Source organism: Medicago sativa, chromosome 3 (assembly GCF_051527215.1).
Source record: "Medicago sativa cultivar Bolivia chromosome 3, Bolivia_mono, whole genome shotgun sequence".
NCBI lineage: Eukaryota > Viridiplantae > Streptophyta > Magnoliopsida > Fabales > Fabaceae > Medicago > Medicago sativa.
In genome coordinates, this window is record NC_140751.1 from 68,146,640 (window position 1) to 68,165,494 (window position 18,855).

At 32.7% G+C, this 18,855-nt stretch overlaps 1 protein-coding gene across 1 annotated transcript; it reads right to left on the minus strand.

Annotated features, from left to right (window-relative positions):
- Nucleotides 1-2,087: 2,087 nt before the first annotated feature.
- On the minus strand, nucleotides 2,088-9,980 carry LOC146939487 (auxin response factor 8-like). The gene is made up of 14 exons (XM_085753111.1): nucleotides 9,378-9,980; nucleotides 9,078-9,199; nucleotides 8,861-8,959; nucleotides 8,690-8,746; nucleotides 8,439-8,594; nucleotides 8,277-8,361; nucleotides 6,603-6,693; nucleotides 6,343-6,507; nucleotides 6,136-6,258; nucleotides 5,765-5,840; nucleotides 4,830-4,977; nucleotides 2,989-4,007; nucleotides 2,720-2,910; nucleotides 2,088-2,606 (listed from the first exon to the last, which is right to left on the minus strand). The coding sequence occupies exons 1-14, from the start codon at nucleotides 9,418-9,420 to the stop codon at nucleotides 2,429-2,431; spliced, it is 2,553 nt and encodes an 850-aa protein (XP_085609237.1). The 5' UTR covers nucleotides 9,421-9,980; the 3' UTR covers nucleotides 2,088-2,428.
- Nucleotides 9,981-18,855: the final 8,875 nt, after the last annotated feature.

Consider the following 18,855-nt stretch of genomic DNA (forward strand, 5'->3'; position numbering starts at 1 on the left):
GGGTCCACTATTTTTCAAGTATGCTACAGTAAAGCATTTGACAGAAACCTTCATGTTAGTATAATCTCCGAAGCAGAGCCCTTTTATATCTTACTCGATGCTATTCTAGACGGTTGTTCGAGAAGTCTATTTTCATGTGCATAAGTGCAACAAAGATGAAAAAAATCTGGTCGATTCTCGACACTACATTCGTTGAGATCCAATTCGATCTTGCATGTGCATTCTCAAGGTAGCAGGACTGGTTGGTAGTCGCAGATAGATATGATAGTGTATTAGTGTTTTAAAGGGTGTGATTCTGAGTAAGTTTCACTTATAAGAAGCTGGGAAATTTTGAAATTCCTACTGGTTTTTTTCATCCTTTGTATCCTATTTCTCGTTGACGTCTAACTGTTCGTTAGTATTTCGTTGCTCGTACATTATCGTATTTATCTATTTTTATGGAAACGAACTTATGTCAATCATTAGCAATAGCTTGATGAATACAATCTGGAATAACAAAAAGAAAACATAATAATTTTCCGTGGATATAGCTGCTCTAGTTAAAAGATAAGTAATTATATTAGCAGTTCTCTGCGTAAACTCTACCGATGAGTTTATATAGCTGCTCTAGCTGAAAAAATGAGTAACTATATGAGCTTGCCTCTTAATGAACTCTACCAATGAATTTGAATGACAAACTAAACTAGAAGAAGAGACATTGTTTTTAGGTTTTATTAAAACCATCAACTACTAATTTTTAATCAAACTATAAAAGTAATGTTTTCAACACGTAATTCAGGCATCCAATGGATAGCGCAGCATAAACCAAGAGCTCTCTTCCTTCACTTCAAGAAGCATAGGTAAAATGACTATGTTTAACTCTTTAGACCACATTTCAACGCCTGCTTTGTTTATTTAGGAAAACTGCGTCAATGTTGCATTTGAACACTTTGGTGGCAGTTTTTTTTTTCTTTTTCTTTCCATCTTTTACGAATCTGATGCGGTTGGCTCTGCCGGACATTCTCCATCATGTTTATCTTTTAGACATAAACCTCTTAAAATTATACCGACGTTATGTAAAGGATAAATATCAGAGAATTGTTAGGCGTTCGTGGATTGCTCAAAAGCCCCTTGGATCGAAACCCTCGAGTCTACAAAGTCTATCAAGAATTATGACCCGATGAGCATTTTTTGGATCAAAGCGTAACTTCCAATCAGCTTATTTCACAAGCTGAGCAAACCATGGGACTTATAGAGTAATTCTATAAATATAAAGGATATTCATCTGATGTAAAATTAGAAAGAAGAAAACAACTCATTTTTTGTCAAAAAAAAAAAAAACTCATTTAACTACTTTTGGTTTACGTAAAACGTACGAATTTCTACTTTTATCACTAATAAAAAATCTGAAGAACTGTTTTTGTATCTTGTGACCTGTTCGTTTTAGTCTTGCAAATAGAATTTAGTAAGAGTCACATGTTACATTGACAATTCACACATTGTTGGATGTTCGCATGAAAATGACGCACGACCCATATTTGTTAGACAAAAAAAAAACTAATAAATGTCATATCTACGACCATATTAATCTAGAGTAATGATTTTTAGTTTCACACAAATAGTATATGTTTTTTTTTTATGGCAAAAAGTTTATAGCATTTCATTAATTCATAAAATATATATAATGCCTCAATTGCACAAAAGAATTTCAATAAATAGATGAAAATTAGATAGCCATGTTGCTACTCTTGTATGAAGAGCAACCCTATAAAACGGAGAACAGTTTAAAAATGTAATACCACATTCATAAGACGATCAAAATCAAATACATTGTTAACTGCATGCATAACTAGTCAAACATGCACATATTACAAACAAATTACAAACAAAACAGTACTGCTTCCATCCTATATTACATACAAGTATCATTTGATAGTTTCATATGTTCAAAAATTGCATATTAAATTTGTAAATTTTATGTCAAAATTACCTTTCAATTAATGTTTCAGATGGATCGTATATATGGTGATAGCAGCATTTAAGAGATCCCTATGAATGGTTTATAGTTGTGATTTTAATGAGGTAGAAGTTGGAACATTCAAAGGAGGTACTAGAACATGAAGAGCTTTAATTTAAACATTCTTCTCTAGTTGCCTCCTTAGAGTACACAAGTACAAGCAATAAGTTTATCAAATGCTAAAATAGTACTAGTAACTAGTAAACATTAATTCTAGCTTTCAGTGCCTCAAGTTCAGATTGACACAAAAGCTTGTCCTAAATTTCTTATCATACATAAATGTATATTTTCTTCTCAATCCTGACATAAATAATAAAGATGGCACGTGGAATAGATTAACAGTACTTCCCAAAGAAAATAATTAATAATAATACACAAAGAAATTGTCTTGACCGTGGAACCTGAAGGTTACATTTGGGAATCATCTCGTTCTCAGTAATCAAGTGAGCCAATCGATGGTGGTTGTCCAGAAACAATGTGGTGAGATTCACCAGTGCCATTAAGCCTTTGTCCTGAGCCTAGTCCATGCATTTCTACCGCCTGATCTCCCATCTTCTGAATATCTTCCGGTGAAAGTATTTTGATATACCAAACGTTATTCACGAATGATCTACAAAGGGTCATGCCAAAAATAAAGAAAATGTCAACAAACATCAACCAAAGATTAGAAGTTTTGATCGCAAATTCAGCGAAAGTCTTGGTGGAATTGAAACCGATACTTACTCCCACGGATCGTCGCCAAGGAGAAGCACATCATTCTCCCGGTCGACGAACACAAGCTGCCAGCCTGATCTAAGAGGGTCTTCTAACTTCCCCTCAATTCCAAACATTTGACCCAACTCCTCTCGCAGCTCACGATAGCAGCTGAACCGAGAGATGTCAAGTGAACGCCCAACCGATCCCGATTTGTAAACCTATGAAAAGACAAAATTAAACTACTAAATTCAATCAAAGAACAAACAAAAGCTGTGCGGATTACTTAAGAATCATACCTTTACAAATGTTGGGTTCTGGTTTTGTGGGTCGATTTGCTCTGCATTTTGCAAATATGAAGATGAATCTTGCATGCAGGCATATAGAGAACCCTGGAATCCAGACTCCCCTAATTGTGTTGATGCACCAGTGTCAGTTGTTGAAGCAGTGTAATTCGGGACAGTGGTGGGGAGTAGAAGACCAGATGAATCGATATTGACACCCGAGAGAACATGATTTTGGGCATCTGAATCACAATGTGGAGGCACTATAGCTGAATCTTTTCCAGAATATTGTGCATGTGACATTGCGCTGCCAAAGGCATTGACCTGCATATTTCCATACTTTGGAGTCCATGATTGTTGTGGTAACTGTTCATTCATCAATGACTGGCCACTTCTCGTTAGACTCGATAGATTCAAGAGATTGCCAGTTCCTTCAGGGCAAAGCGACCCAAGCATGTTTTGTCCAGAGGGAACTGAAGCAGGAAACTTAATGTTTGAATCCAGAAAATCTGGTTTTGAATATGACGGTGACGGCACATTGGATTGTTGTTGTCTCTGATGGAGCTGATCATTTTGAACAAGAAGTGTATCTTGATATGCATGTTGCTGTTGTTGAGCTTGGAGTTCTTGATTATTACTTGGTTTCTGAAGAAGGTGCTGAGACAGGTTTTCTGTAAGTACTTGGGTTTGTTGTGGCTGCATCATATTAGAGGACACCGATTGTTGAATTGATTGTGGCTGGTGAAGTTGCAAAGGTGAATTATTGTTTCCTGATTGAAGGTAATGGGTAGGCTGTTGTTGAAAATTCACCATTTGTGGCCTCATGAGATATCCACTACCCATGTTCTGCATTCCAGCTGCTGCCAACATGGCTTGGTATTGTTGATTCTGATCATTCCCGAGTAAAGTTGGATCGAGTCTATGCTGCATCCAGGGCAACATACCAGCACCTTGAAAGCTTAGGGAATTGAGACCTTGGTCTGCAGTTCCACCTCTCATCCACATTAGAGCAGTTGTTGCTTCGTCTCTACCATCTGTAACAAGATTCTAGGTAAGTAGAGGATACACAAGAAGACCCTCAAAATAACCACAGGTTTTTTTGGGAAGAGGAAAAGACAAGAGACACTATGACTCCTAAGACACCGTTAGGATAAACAACTTAATTAAGCACATACACCCTCCTGTCACTAATATAAGCAAAAATTTACATTTTAGGTTCATTCATTTAATGATGTATGTAGTCTATAAAAAAGACTATGTGCATCATTAAATGAATGAATCTAAAATGTAGATTTTTGCTTATAATAGTGACCGGAGGGTGTGTAGCATAAGTATTTATCCTACATGTGCTTATGAATAAGTTATATCTACAACAAAAAAATAAAAGAAGTCAAATTGTTTTCATGTAGGCTATAAGTTGTTTTCATAATAAGCTGAAAATAGTTTCTAGACGTGTCATGAGCTGTTTCCATAAATTCTCCCAACTAGTCTCCCAAGTGTCTATGCCAGTAGATAAACTTAAAAGTCAATTCAAACAGCCCAAAAAAATGGATCAACAATAGAAAATCCTGTCTCTATGTTTTGGACATGAAAAATATGAAAGCTACAAAATCTAAAGGCTATATATACAAACACACACACAGGTACTAATAATGACTACAAAATTGTCGCCTTATTTTCACTTTTTTCCATCTCCATTTAACTAAAAAATTAATTTGCAGTATTTACTAACTTTAACTCTCAATTGCTTTCAATTACACATGTCATAACTCAAAGCACGTGATAGTCAAAAAGAAAAACTACGGATGGAAATTTGTAAACCATATTACACAGATAAACTGTAAGGAAAAATGTACCAAGCAAAGATGAGGTGCCAGGATGCCATGGACGTTTCAATCTGAGGGGAAACAATGACGGATACATTGGGAATGTTGTTAAAGGCTCAATTTCCCATAATGACACCCGTGGCTGTCTCTCTCCTGCTGTTGATTCATCCCATCCAACCTATTCACAGCAGATAAAAAGACTGAGTAAGAGTCATTTTTTAAAATGTCTAATGAAATTTAACTGTGACAATCACAGAGGACTTTGTGATACATGTAACTTTATTTTTTACATAAATATATTGATATTAACAAGAGCCATAATAACATTAATAAGTGGAACCAATATAAGAAAGTTGTAAAACAATGATATATGCAAGTATAACTATTTCAAAAACCATTTAGAGATATGGTACAGTTCTTCAATTGTCCTATGTTGGCTTACATTCACAAATAATATAGAACAGGCAAAGTGGATTTAAATACCAGAGTTTATAAATATCTGATTGATCCTTACAAACATAACTTCCTGAATATTTTGCTGGCAAAAGAGGATTCTAGAATTTGAAAAAATAATTAGGACATGAAGGAAGAAATACAAAAATCCTGAAATGACGTTGACTGAAGGCATATGTGTACATTAAACAGAATAGGTTTTAAGGATTAGGTCAATGCTTTCAAGGACAACAAACAAGCAGATACCTATGCATGAAGGTTGGGAATTTGATTGGGAATTAAAAGGAAGGAAAACAAAGACCTCTGAAACGTAAGCATGTAACAAACCATTAAAATAGAGAAAAACATGGGAAGATATCTAGGAAGACCGCGCTCCTCCTTAGGCACAGTCAACAGAACAAGGCATATAACTAAATAGTTGCATAGTGGCACTGAAGTTTACATAATAACAATAGGTATTACATATACTGTTATCTATCTTTCAAACACCTTGCATTGACATCTTTACTTACCTTGACAGAGCGCCAATGAGAATTCGGCCACCGAACAGCATCAAGATCACTTATGCCTGTTATTGTGCCCATGTACCTACAAAATGAAAGTGAGACACGGGTAAGTAAATGAGAAATAGTTTGGTGCAGTACTACCAGATGATAGTATTTTTCCTTCTCTCACATATCAATTGCCGATCGCATAAAATAGCGGTTTGTTCAGATTCCGCTATGCTAGCGCTGCTATAGCCACTATTTGACAACACTTCATATTAAATCGCATATCATGGAACAATAGTGGTTTGTTAAAATTCCGCTATTTGACAACACTACAGCTGCTTAAAGAAAAATAAGTAGCTTTAGGAGAAATAGTATCTGATGTCTACATGTACCTGCGGACACTTGACTCTTCAGTCTCAAAGAGCATCCTGAAGCGCATACCAACAGAAATACGTGTATGGTACACGGCTTTGATATATTTTGAAAGTGGTATGACAAACTCAGATGGACTAGCCCTGCCCATGATGTAAACTGTCAAAAGAAGCATTGTAATTTCTTATAAAGAACTCATAAATGAAAATTCAGACAACATTGACAACCTTGGATTGTAGAAGACAGTAAAACAGCTATTAGTTGCTGAAGCATGAGCAGCGGCTGCAAGAAGTCCAATGTGCATACTATCACTGGACAGAACAGATGATGGCATTACAGTTTGCGGTCGACTGGCTCGACGTATTCCCAAAAGAAGCTGATTCTTCTCATTCCTAAAAGCAAAAATACATGGGATGAATATAAAGAATTAATGTCCAGCTCTCAAGGGGAAGAAACGGTAGCCAAAAGAGAAAAAGGAAACAATCACCATATGAAAAGCACGGAATCTCCAGCTACAAGTCTCTTAGCACTAACAAATATGCTCCAGCCTGTTGTAAGAAGGTGTCGTTTTGGCTGTCCTGAAATGACATGCAAGCAACAAAGGCATTAGCAAGAGTAGAAAATACAACTGAAATTTGTTTATTTGTTGTTATGTATTGGTAGCATAATTAATAATGACTCCAGTACATTTCTCTAAATTAGAAATAGTGCACTTAAAGATGCGTTTCTGTTGTGGCAGAAAGAATGGCTCTGAAACCAAAACATGAATAAGCAAACTTGTGAGATTAACTTAAAACAACAGGTAAATGATATTAAGTTAGTACATTTACTAATTTTTCTATTAAAGTAAAACTAAGATTGATGCATAAGCTTCCGTAACACAAATCTTCCTTTCAGCCAACCGTCACGGTCACAATCCATGGTTCAAGTTTGGGATTTATTCAAGCTCCTCATACAAAAACGATGGCTACTGTTGGGGACAGTTCAGAGTTCGAAGGTTGGCCAATTTTGTTTTTGCTAGTTTATATCGGGATTTGGCATCTAATGATGAAGTTGATGGATTTTCCATATACTTACATTGGTGATACTCATGAAAGAACAAAAGAAAAATGCAAGTAGTTAGCAATATATATGTGGAACATGTACAAACAGGAGTTTCCCAAATCTTGGACACTCGTGATAGGTCACATTATTGATCTGAAATTTAATGTTCACCAACAACAATACCAATCGAAGTCCCTTCTTCACAAAAAAAAATATACATATTCCTTTCTCATTATGAATCCGGCTACATGAGCTGGGCAATTCCATAGTATGGCACAAGTCTAGGGATAAACCATTTACATCTAAATCTCTCAATATTATACCTAATTGTTTTCCTTGGCCGCTCTCTAGTTATATGAATTTCATCAATCTAGTATGCCCTATTCCTTGGTGTGTATAAGGTCTTCTCCATACATGCCCAAACCATCAAAAAAGAGACTCTACTATCATTTTAACAATGGGAGCTAACCTGGCGTTCTCTTTAATGATATTAACCTTTATTCTAATTATCATGTGCAACAACTTATTCATTACAATGTTCTCATGCATTCAATTTCAGAACATTGTAGTTCGCAATTGCATGGTTATGCAGTAATTTTTTAACTAAGTTAAACAATTTAATATTTTCAGTTGTTTTGCATTATGGACCCGAGGCGCTTAGCAATACTTTTTGAAAACTTTTAAATAGGTATCCTATTGTTTAAAAATATTGAGTCCCAAATGCCAAGATCAGAAATGTCATTTTTTTAGAGCTATAGAGACGTATTTATAGTTTTTAACCTGTAAGAATTTATTAAAAAGTTTGAAAAAAAAATATATGTATAGGGACTTAACAATTAATTTAATCTTTAAGATAAATAAAAACCAGACAGCACTGACTACTAAAGTGCCTTAGTTTCCTCAAGGTCTTACACAAAATTCCCTGTCAAAACTGGAGAATCCTAACTTAATCTTTCTTTAGTATGGCATAAGAACGCACAAGCCAGTAATCTAAGTATTTCACAGGTGTCAAAGGCATGCATTTCTAGAGAAAAACACACACTAGCAAAATTTTGTTGCATATTTTTAAGACCCTGATATAAATAACAAGATCGTAAGAATGAAGTAAGAGTTGTACCTCGAAAAATATGTCGAAACTTCCATTCAACATCATGGAGATCCCTAGCAATTAGTTCTTGTGCTGGTGGTTGTTGTGAGAAATCCTGTGTAGCCCAAAATTTAAGAGAAATGCATTTATAACCATCAAGAATCAAACACATAGGCAAAGTATGAACATTACCAGCGGAGGGAAAACTTTCTCAGCTGCGCGACGAGGAACAGAGAATCCTCCATGTGTGCTGGTGTCACTGGCTGTCAAAGTCTTGCAAAAATAGTTCGAGGGCTGCTTGCTTGGAATGCCCAATTCCATAGGAAGAAATGTATCCTTCTGCTCTTCCTACATCCATAGTTACAAACACAAATTACAGTTCTCCAAAGATAAAGCGAGGTTCAGAACACATAATGCCAACAGGTCAAAGAAAATCACCATACCGGAGTCAATGGCTGTAGTGTCATTTGAGCATACACTTCATCTGTTTCAACATCTGCCTGAAAATCAACACACGCTCAAGCTCAATGAATTTACTCTATCGACCAACAAGAGTTAATCAAACAAGCATAACTCGATTATCATAACTAAGCGAAAGATATGAATATACTCACATGCATTGTGACATTATGAAGTTGGCAAACCAACTGAGGTGGCAAACTAGGGTAATTTGGTATTTGCCCATCGATTTCTCGGTTAGTTGTAGCAGACACCTGGAATCAATCAAAACATGTTCAACTCAATGTCCATCCATAGAATCTATTAAGAAAGGTTTCATTATCTTCCATAGCAAGCAAATTGAAACATTGTAGGGAATGGAAAAGCAAAAACCTGCTCACTATGACCCTGAGGGAAGTAAACCACACGAGTTCCTGCAGTTGGTAGGGACACTAAGGGCCCCGCACATGCATGCCATAGCTCAGAATTCAGACACTTCTTCTCCCCTCCTCCTCCTACCATCATCAAAAAGAGAAAAAGGAAATGAAAAAACTTACAAGGTTGTTTAAACAACACAAAAGGAGTACTATGATAGAGACGCACAACATATTTATATACATATGTAAGACTAAAAGCCAAAACAAATACTAAGAAAATGTTAATAAAGCAAAAAGAAAGAACTGAAATGGATACCTTCATGTCCCTGCTGACCCAACCCTGATGTTGAAAGCTTCATATCATTCAAGCTTTACCCTTTTCCTTTATATCTTCTTTCTCTTTCATTCAAAGACTCAATAGTACTATAAATTTGGCAATCACAAAAACCCTAACTTAAAGCCATAAACTTTCAATTAACTTCAAGCCATTTCAATTCACATTCACCAATCATTTCATCTATCAAAACCAATGCACTAACTCTACCACTCCATACTCAAAATCAAACAAACCCAAAATCCAAACACAACCAAAACATCCCAAAACAATAATGAAAAAAAAAACAACCCTTTAAGGTAAAACACTAAAAAAACAAATAAAGTTTTGTTTTTTACTTGAGTTACACAAATTTCAAGCAGAAACTTGATGACCCAGAAACAGCATGACCCAGTTGGACTTAACCTGCACGAGTGACACGTTGTTCAAGATCACCATGAAGACAAAAAAAAAACTGAAAAACTAAGCAAAGGGCCTCTTTTGTGGCCTATCACTATCGATTGAGACCGAGTGAGGAAGTGTTTTACAGTCACAGGGAGTGTGATGACAGAAGAGAGAGAAAGTTAGAGAGAGAAAGAGAGAATTAAAGGAAGAGGGTCATTTCTTTTCTTTGCATATATAAGGGGGCCCCGACCAAGCTGGACATGGGTACAGTAGAGAGAGAAAGTGTAAGAGAGAGAAAGAGAGAAAAAACTATGTTTGAGAGTTATGGGCGGTAAATATATCTGAACCGTTGGATTATCCGTACGGGGTAATCTTGACTGTTCAATTTGTTTGATGTGACAGCAAGCATGTGCCACCATCCTTCACCGGTCACTGTCTCAAGTACGGAGTATTGAGGTGAGAGAAAATTATTACCACCAAATAATATATTTTTGGGTCATGTTAACTTGTGCCCTTAGGCACATGTTAAGCAACCCAAAAATGGAAACATTTTCTTAAATTTTGTGCATTCAATTATTGAAAAGTAAAAAAGTTAAAGTCAAATGCATTAATTACAATAGAATATTTCTATTTTGAATCATTAACTTGTGCCTTGAGGGCACAAGTTAACATTTCCCTATATTTTTATGTGAATCGAATATCTTGCATGCAACGGTAGATAGACTAATACATCGAGTCGAATAAAATCGTAATGAATTATGAGGTGAACTCAAGACTAATATTTCATCTTAAGATATTTAAAGTTTAGGTTTTGTTAAAGAGTGTTTCACGGCACTTTTTAAGAATTTACTTTTTAAAAAAAAGGTTAAATACTTCAATTTTCTATGCATTGCATGCATAAATTTTGATAAAACTTATTACCCCATTTGTCTCAAACTATACGATGTTTTGATCATTTTGAATGTAGTAAGAAATGCAATTAATTTTGTATGAAAATATGAAATTATGAGTTGTTTTATAAAATTGTTCTTAATAAATGGTATAGAAAAGATAAATTAAAGAGTTGAAATAAGATAGAGTAATGAATAGTTAAAGATATAATAGGAAAAACAACGTTAACGTTTTATTGATAGGTATATCGACATATAATTTAAGACAATTTTTTTCAAAATGACATATAATTTAGAACGGGAGTGTCTCGAATGTATTCGTTAACATTACCCATAACATTATTGTAATTTTAGAACTGAACTCAAATTCTTTTTTTTTTTTTTGAGAGGATACTCAAACTCAAAATCTCTACATTTCGTTAAGCATACCGATTATCATCTCATAAAAAATGTTTTTAAATCTTTGGTTAAACCGAATATCTTTATGTTTAAATGCCGAGATTGATTCCTAACCAAGTAAAACTACAATAAATGATAAAATTTTCTCTCAAAAGATTTAACGTTCTATGATTGTCATAAAATATTTTATTAACATTGAAAATAAAATATCTAGAGAGAGAAGGGTAGGCGCGTGCTTAAGGTATACACAAGTGGGGATGAGAAGGGTAATAAGTAAGAAGAAAAAGGTGAAAAGAAAGAAAGAAAGATATTGAAATGAATGAATGATTTGGTTGTTGGTTCGGCTTATGTATACCTCAATACCTCCATTCCTATTTGCATCCAAGCATGGAGCAAGGAACACATAAATTAATAAAAATTTGTTTTTCCATTCTCTCATAATATTGCAACTTTCCATTTTATAATAAAAGAATGATAAAAATCATTGTAAGCATATCTCCATAAGCAGAAACATTATAATATTGATTGATTGAATTGTGATTCGAATTCAAGATTTTAAAGAATAAAATTTTGACTATAGAATTATTCGATAAAAAACAATAAAATAAAAGAAAATAATAAAATAAAAGAAAATGATTAAATTATGCATATTAAAAATTATTGAACACTCTAATAATATAGTATGACACGTTTAAAGAAGAACACAATAAATGTGAAACAAGTGATGAATACATATTTGTAAAAAAAAAAAAAAAAAAAAAAAAATTGGTTACATGAGTTTTTGGTTTTAATATTTTGGGTTAATAGACCTTTACCCTCTGTAATTTAGGTCATATATGGTTTTCCCCCCTGTGAAATTTTTTTGTCAGATTTAGTCCTTGTAAATTTTTTTTGTTTTGGAATACCCCTTGGCCAGCTGACTGTGCATTTTTGCTGATGTGGCGTGCTGCCTCACCTTTTTTGATGACGTGGCACGCTGACTGTATAATTTTTTTTATTTTTTTATATGGTACACGTGGCATTTCTTTTTTTTTTAATAAAAATATATTATTTTAATTAAAAAAATAAATTTTTTTAAATTTTTTTTAAAAAAAATAAAAAAACGAAAAAAAATTCTTAACAAATAAAAAAACTGAAAAAAATTCTGAAAAAATATAAAAAAATTGGAAAAATTAATAAAAATGAAAACAAAAATCTGGAAAATTTTAAAAATAAAAAATAAAATCTGGAAAAATTAAACTAATGAAAACATTATGGGAAAAATTTATAAATTTCAAAAAATTCATATTTCCAGATTTTTTTAATACCGGAAAAATGAAAAAAAATCATATTTTTTTTTCGGAAAGTACTTGTCATTCAACCGTATAACATGATTTATATGCCGGTGTCAATCAATATACATTGTATCCTGTTACTCGTACATGATGTTTATAAATATGATTAATCTTCAAACTTTTGAAAATGATCAATCTTGAAATTTTCGAAAAAAATTTTTATCTTTTTTTTTCGAAAATTTAGTTTTTGAAAATGATCAATCTTCAAATTTTCGGAAAAATGATTAATTATAAAAACTAAATTTTTGAAAAAAAAAGATAAAAAAAATATGAATTTTTGAAAAAACTGAATTTTTGTCTTTTTTTTCCACTAATTATTCCGCTATTGAAAATAATATGGAAATATGAATTTTTTGAAATATATTAATTTTTTCATTTTTCCAGAATTTTCAATTATTCCACTATTGAAAATAATATGGAAATATGAATTTTTTGAAATATATTAATTTTTTCATTTTTCCAAAATTTTTAATTATTCCGCTATTGAAAATAATATGGAAATATGAATTTTTTGAAATATATTAATTTTTTCATTTTTATTAATTTTTCCAAATTTTATTTTATTTTATTAAATTTTCTAGATTTTTCTTCATTTTACCAGATTTTTTTTACTAAATTTTCTAGATTTTTTCATTTTTATTAATTTTTCCATAATTATTTTCGTTTTTGTAATCATTTTTATTTTAATTTTTATTTTTCAAAAATTTATTTCATTTTTTTGTTTTTAAAATTTTTTTAGTATTTTTTTATCTTTTCTTTAATTTTCATTTTTCCAGAATTTTTTAATATTTTTTTTATTTTTTTATTAAAAAAATAAGAAATGTCACGTGTAAAAAATAAAAAAATTTATACAGTCAGCGTGCCACGTCATCAGAAAAAGGTGACGCAGCACGCCGCCTCAGCGAAAATGCACAGTCAGCTGGCCTAGGGGGTATTCCAAAACAAAAAAAATTTACAAGGACCAAAGCGAAAAAAAATTTTTACATGGGGCAAACCTAAAAGTGACCTATATTACAGGGGGATAAAGGTATATTAACCCTAATATTTTTTAGCAAGTTTTGATACCCGATTGTATATATCATTTGAAACTTTGAGTTAGTTTTTGTGGTTGTTTTTAATACAATATAGAGATATCTCTCCCAAATGTTTAATTTTTTTTTTAACAGCCACGATTTTTATGGCGTTAATCTTTTGTTTTTTTAAGGTGTGTTTGGTTGAGAGAAGAAATTAAGAAGAGAGAAATAGGTGAGAGAGAGTGAGAGAAGAGAGAAATAAGGGAGAAATAGAGTAGATTTGATGTATTGTTTGGTATAAGAGAGAGATGAGAGAAATAGAAGAGAGAGAAGTGTTGATTATTTGTAAAACTACTAAATTACCCCTACAATCAAAATATTGTACTAAAATTTACTTAATTAAGTAATAAAATTATTTAATTTAAATTTATAATGATTAATTATTCAAATTTTATATTTGTTTAACGTTATTAATAATTTTATTGTCTCGTATAACAAAATAATTTTGATTGTGTCAAACTGATAAATTAATTCATTCGATGTTTTATTTTTTAAATTAACTAAACATTCAACAATTACATGTTTTAATTTCGCACTCTATTCTCCCATTTCATAAAATAAAATAAAAAAGCCTTTCACAACTTTTTCTCCCATAAGCGGTCAGCCTATTAAAACACAAGTGTTGCAATTTTTTTTTTTGTTTGTCTTTTATGATGCAATGAAAGGATAAAAATGTAAAACTGCACAAAAATTGCAACTCTTCCGTGTTTCTTCGCTGTTGTGGGAAGAGTTAAAAATTGGTGGGTCCTACATGTCTAAACTCTCTCTCCCCTTTTTCTCACCACAACCAAACAAGAGAAATCCTCATCTTCTCTCCTAACTCTCTCTCTCTTCAATTTCTTTCTCTTCTTCTTCTCTTCAACCAAACACAGTGTTAGTGATTAGTGACGGTTTGGGTCTTGAAGTCATGCCTCTGAAGTGGTTTGTTATTATTTATCATTATTCTTACACTGATGATGTCTTATGTCATCAATATCTTCGATATTGTTCAACAAGACTTTGGCAGATTAAACCAAACAATAATAATATAGAAGAATTATATTGTTTACACGTAAAATTCAAAACCATTTGCAACCACTGTTCATCGTATTTTTATAGGTATAATTCAATATCATGTTTTAGATATAGTTCAAAACCATTTGCAAATGCTGCAGGAAAACCAATCTATTCAATTCTCGTGAACACATGAAACGCAGATTTATTTTGTATTCAACATTCTCATAGCTAATCTTTATCATTTTCACATGCAATTCATTATTGCATCATATCATATGATAAAAATCAAAACACTATACTATATGTTTATCTTAAATAAAGATTCAAAGAGTATTTTCCAATAAAGATTCAAATCGATTATCAAGTTATAAGTTATCAAGTTACAATAAGTATTATTGTAAAAAAAAAATTACAATAAGTATTAAGAACAAAGGCAAACATCGATATTCGTGAATAATTATAACATACTCTATCCGTTATGAATTATAAACAAATTTAACTTTTTAGGTTCATTCATTTAGCCTTTGTTTGGTAGAAGAGAAATGCTGAAGAGAGAGATATCAAAGAGAGAAATAGCAGAGAAACTAGCAATTTCTCTTGTTTGGCACACGCATGAAAGAGAGAAGAGAGACAAATCAGAGGCGGGGCCCACATGTTTTTTCTTCTCTCCTGAGCAGCGAAGAAAGACATGGAAAAGAGCTGGTTTTCTTATTTTTACCATTCTGCCCTTTAATTTGTGATGTAACTTGATCCTATGTTGTTGTTATTATATATTGCGTGTCTTTTTTCTTTCTTTCTTGGGTTCATTTAATTAATATTAATAAACTATTAATTATTTTATTGATTAAATTAAAATTAAGAGAAAATAAAATAAATTCAGTTTAATAATTGAGGTATTTCAATTAATTAATTAATTGAATTAAAATAAAAATAAAATAATTTGATGAGAGGATTTTTTTTCAAGGACATTCTTGTACTTTCAAAAATAATCAACACTTCTCTCTTCTCTATTTCTCTTCCCTATCACTTGTATCAAACAATACCTCAAATCTACTCTATTTCTCATCTCTTTCTCTCTTCCCTTACTCTCTCTCACCTCTTTCTCTCTTCTTATTTTCTTCTCACAACCAAACACACCCTTAAGGATGTATGTGATCTATGTTATAAACCGCATACATCATTAAATGATTAAATCTAAAAAGTCAAATTTACTTATAATTCATAACAGAGGGAGTATATATTACCTACGTCCCTATATATAAGACCCTTTTGTCCAAAGCACGGGAATTAAGAAAAGTGGATATTTATATCAAAGTTGTTTGTAATCACTATTGATTTTACAATTTTATCCTTTAGAGAGATATAATTTTGTTTTCAACATAATATTTATTGCTGATTGAAGGAAAAGATGTATAATGAATAGAGGCATATATGTAAAGAAATAATTAATGTAGTTGGAAATAACAAAGGGGTCTTATAAAAAGGGACATTTTTATTCCTTTTCAAAAGGGTCTTATAATTAGGGACGAATGTAGTTTATTAATCAAAAGAGATACCCGAGAGTATGATTAATTACATCTAATCTCAACAAAGATATGTTTAACTACTCGTTGTAAAAGTAGCGTTACAAGATCAAGATGAAAATAGGAGGAATTGGTCTTGAATATTGATTTCCTAGGCCTTTCTCTCAATTTCGCTATGTGATGATTTCCAATGCCTTTCTCTCAATTTGAAAATCTTATTTTTGTCAAATTTTATTTTATTTTTCAAGAAGTTCAACAAACATAATAAAACTTGTAGCTGTGTCTTTGTTAATGGAAAATTAAAATAAATGGATAATAGTTAATTGCAATTTATTTTTTGTTTGAATAGAACAAATAATCAACAAATAGTTCATGTGATGAAAGAAAGTCAAAATGCAGATTGGGGCTCACTTTCATGTTTGTCTGGTGGGTCATACTCTAAACACTTCTTACTATCATTTGAGCCAAGGAAGCATATTAGTAGTTAATGTTAGTTAATGGAAATTTAAAATAAAACATCAGAAATTATTGAAAAGAACCTGTAGGTGTGCTCATAAACAGTCAATTTTAGTGTTAATTTTACTTCAATTTTATGTGCAAAAATTATATAATATCAAGCATGGCTTTGATTACTGTTGTCGTGCATGTGTGAGACATGATTAAGATGATTTTGTTGGCTTAAAGATTAATGTGGTCTTTTGTTTTGATGTTGTTTCTATGACATTAACAAGAATGATTGAGATTTTGTACTTTTATAGTCTGCTTGTTTCTATCGATCTTTTCAAATTAAAGGTTGTTTAGGGAGGCATTGCAATATTTTTTTGGTATTAAGGAAACATGCAAGCTAATCAACTTCTTTATTGGTTTCAAATGATGGAGCTGTTGTAGGATATATCAATGATGCTAACGAGTTAAAGGCGTGATTAATGAAACTTCTATTTCACTTTTTATCAGTGAATAGTAAACTACTTAAGTTCAAAGTTTTAAAAAGAAATTATTTTTCAAAAAATGTTTTTTCTTCCACCTCTTTGGTTTTTTTTTGTTAATGAGAATGTTATTAATTTAGTTTTAGATTATTTTTTTCTTCTTTATTCTAGTTTGAATCCAAGATCTCTAACATATTTTCTCTATAGTCAAATCAGTTGAATTACTCAACCCCAACTTCCACATTTTTATGGCCGTACTTAATGCATCTACAAGGCAACAACGAGATGCATATATTTTTTTTTTAAAGATGATGCAATTTTATTTGAAGAGTCGAACAAAACGGTGTTGTGGCAGCACCCCATATGACAAAAAGGGCTACCTGCCTCGCATCGGATTAGCCCATGTTGGGCCTAGGCTTTCATTGGCTACAACAAGAAAATGGAGTTACTTTTCCCACCCTATGGCTTTCCTCGCGCGCCCTATTTTTTTCCAATTTTACCCCTAGTCCGGATTTCGTAATCCGGAACGTATTGTTAGTAATTTTCAGATGTCTCCGGATTATAAAATCCGGATATGTATTTTAGCAGAACTTTTGCAATTTTAAGCTCTACAATTCGTAAAAGAAAAAGCAAATAAATTAAAAAACATAAATAAAAAGACACAAACATAAAAACAATTCATTTTATTAATATATGAACAATACATTACAATAATTTTCAAGCTTTCAAGCTTTTTAAGCTTATTACATAATATCCTAAATCTATTTCTAATCCTATCCTATTACATAAGCTATACTAGTGGCTCCAGCTCTAAATCCAGCCACTGATGAAGAGGAAAGAGGGTGGGAGGAAAGAAGATGGCGGGGAAGAAGAAAATCTGTTGGTGGGGAGACAGAGGGGGCACAGGGGCCTCTAGGGAACAAGAGACCATGATGGTCAACATGACACCCAGACAAACCCACCTCAGATTCAGACTCACCCCTACCCTATTGACCGATCATATGACCCCTGATGGATTTCCAAAGAGGCCTCTTTCTATGAAAGGCCAACGATGGAAACACATCGTTGTAGAAGAGGAGAAGAGAAGAATGGAGAAGGTGTGAAATTTTTTGAGAAAATGAACCATATTTATAGGGGAGGGGGTTAAAAAACGTGTGGGAGGCCATCAATGCCGGTCAAAAAACGTGTTTTTACACTTGACCACCGCTCAAAACGTTTTTCAAACGTTTTATTTGTGGTGCAGACCATCGGCCTAAACTTCTGGTGCAGTCCGGAAGATATAATCCCGAATTCACATGCAATCCGGATTACGTATTCCAGAAAAAGACGATAACGGGGTGTCCCAAAGTGAAACTTGGGACGTTGTGTATGGTGAGGGTTGGTTCGGATTGTATAATCCGGAAAAACATAGGGCGTAAGTGTATTCCGGAAAACGTAATCCGGAATGATTCAGCATAGGATTCTTTTGTATGGACCACATTGCACTAAGATTTTATGTGGTCCAAAACATCTAAGGACCTCTATAAATACACCCTCTCCGGTTTTGATCTTCAATACCAGCAAAACACACAAACACACCAAACCAAACCATGCAAATTTTTGTCATCAAGCTGAGGATCTTTCTAATGATGTCGCGAATGGATGAGTTAGCTCTCTATTTGACTGCATTATGAAGATCCTTAGCATGCTGTCAAAAATATATAGATAGTCCTTGATGCGTCTTTGATAGATAGATAACTCAAAAATATCAAGAGGTTTCTATGAGTTAGATCTTGCTGCCTGCCAGATAATATGTCATTTGGCAAGGCAGCAGGACCTAACTCAAAGAAATCCTCTTGAAAACACCTTGTCGTTCTTCATTGTGTTCCAGATCTAACTCCAAAGAAGAGGTTCTTATGAACTCGATAATGTCGGCCTGCCGATCGTAACATGTCA

Excerpts from the sequence above, each read along its gene's own strand:
- LOC146939487 (XM_085753111.1), bottom strand. The coding sequence starts at position 9,420 with ATGAAGCTTTCAACATCAGGGTTGGGTCAGCAGGGACATGAAG. Across the intron at positions 8,960-9,077 it reads CTCAGGGTCATAGTGAGCAG|GTGTCTGCTACAACTAACCG; the intron begins GTTTTTGCTTTT and ends GATTGATTCCAG. Across the intron at positions 2,911-2,988 it reads AGAACCCAACATTTGTAAAG|GTTTACAAATCGGGATCGGT; the intron begins GTATGATTCTTA and ends GTCTTTTCATAG.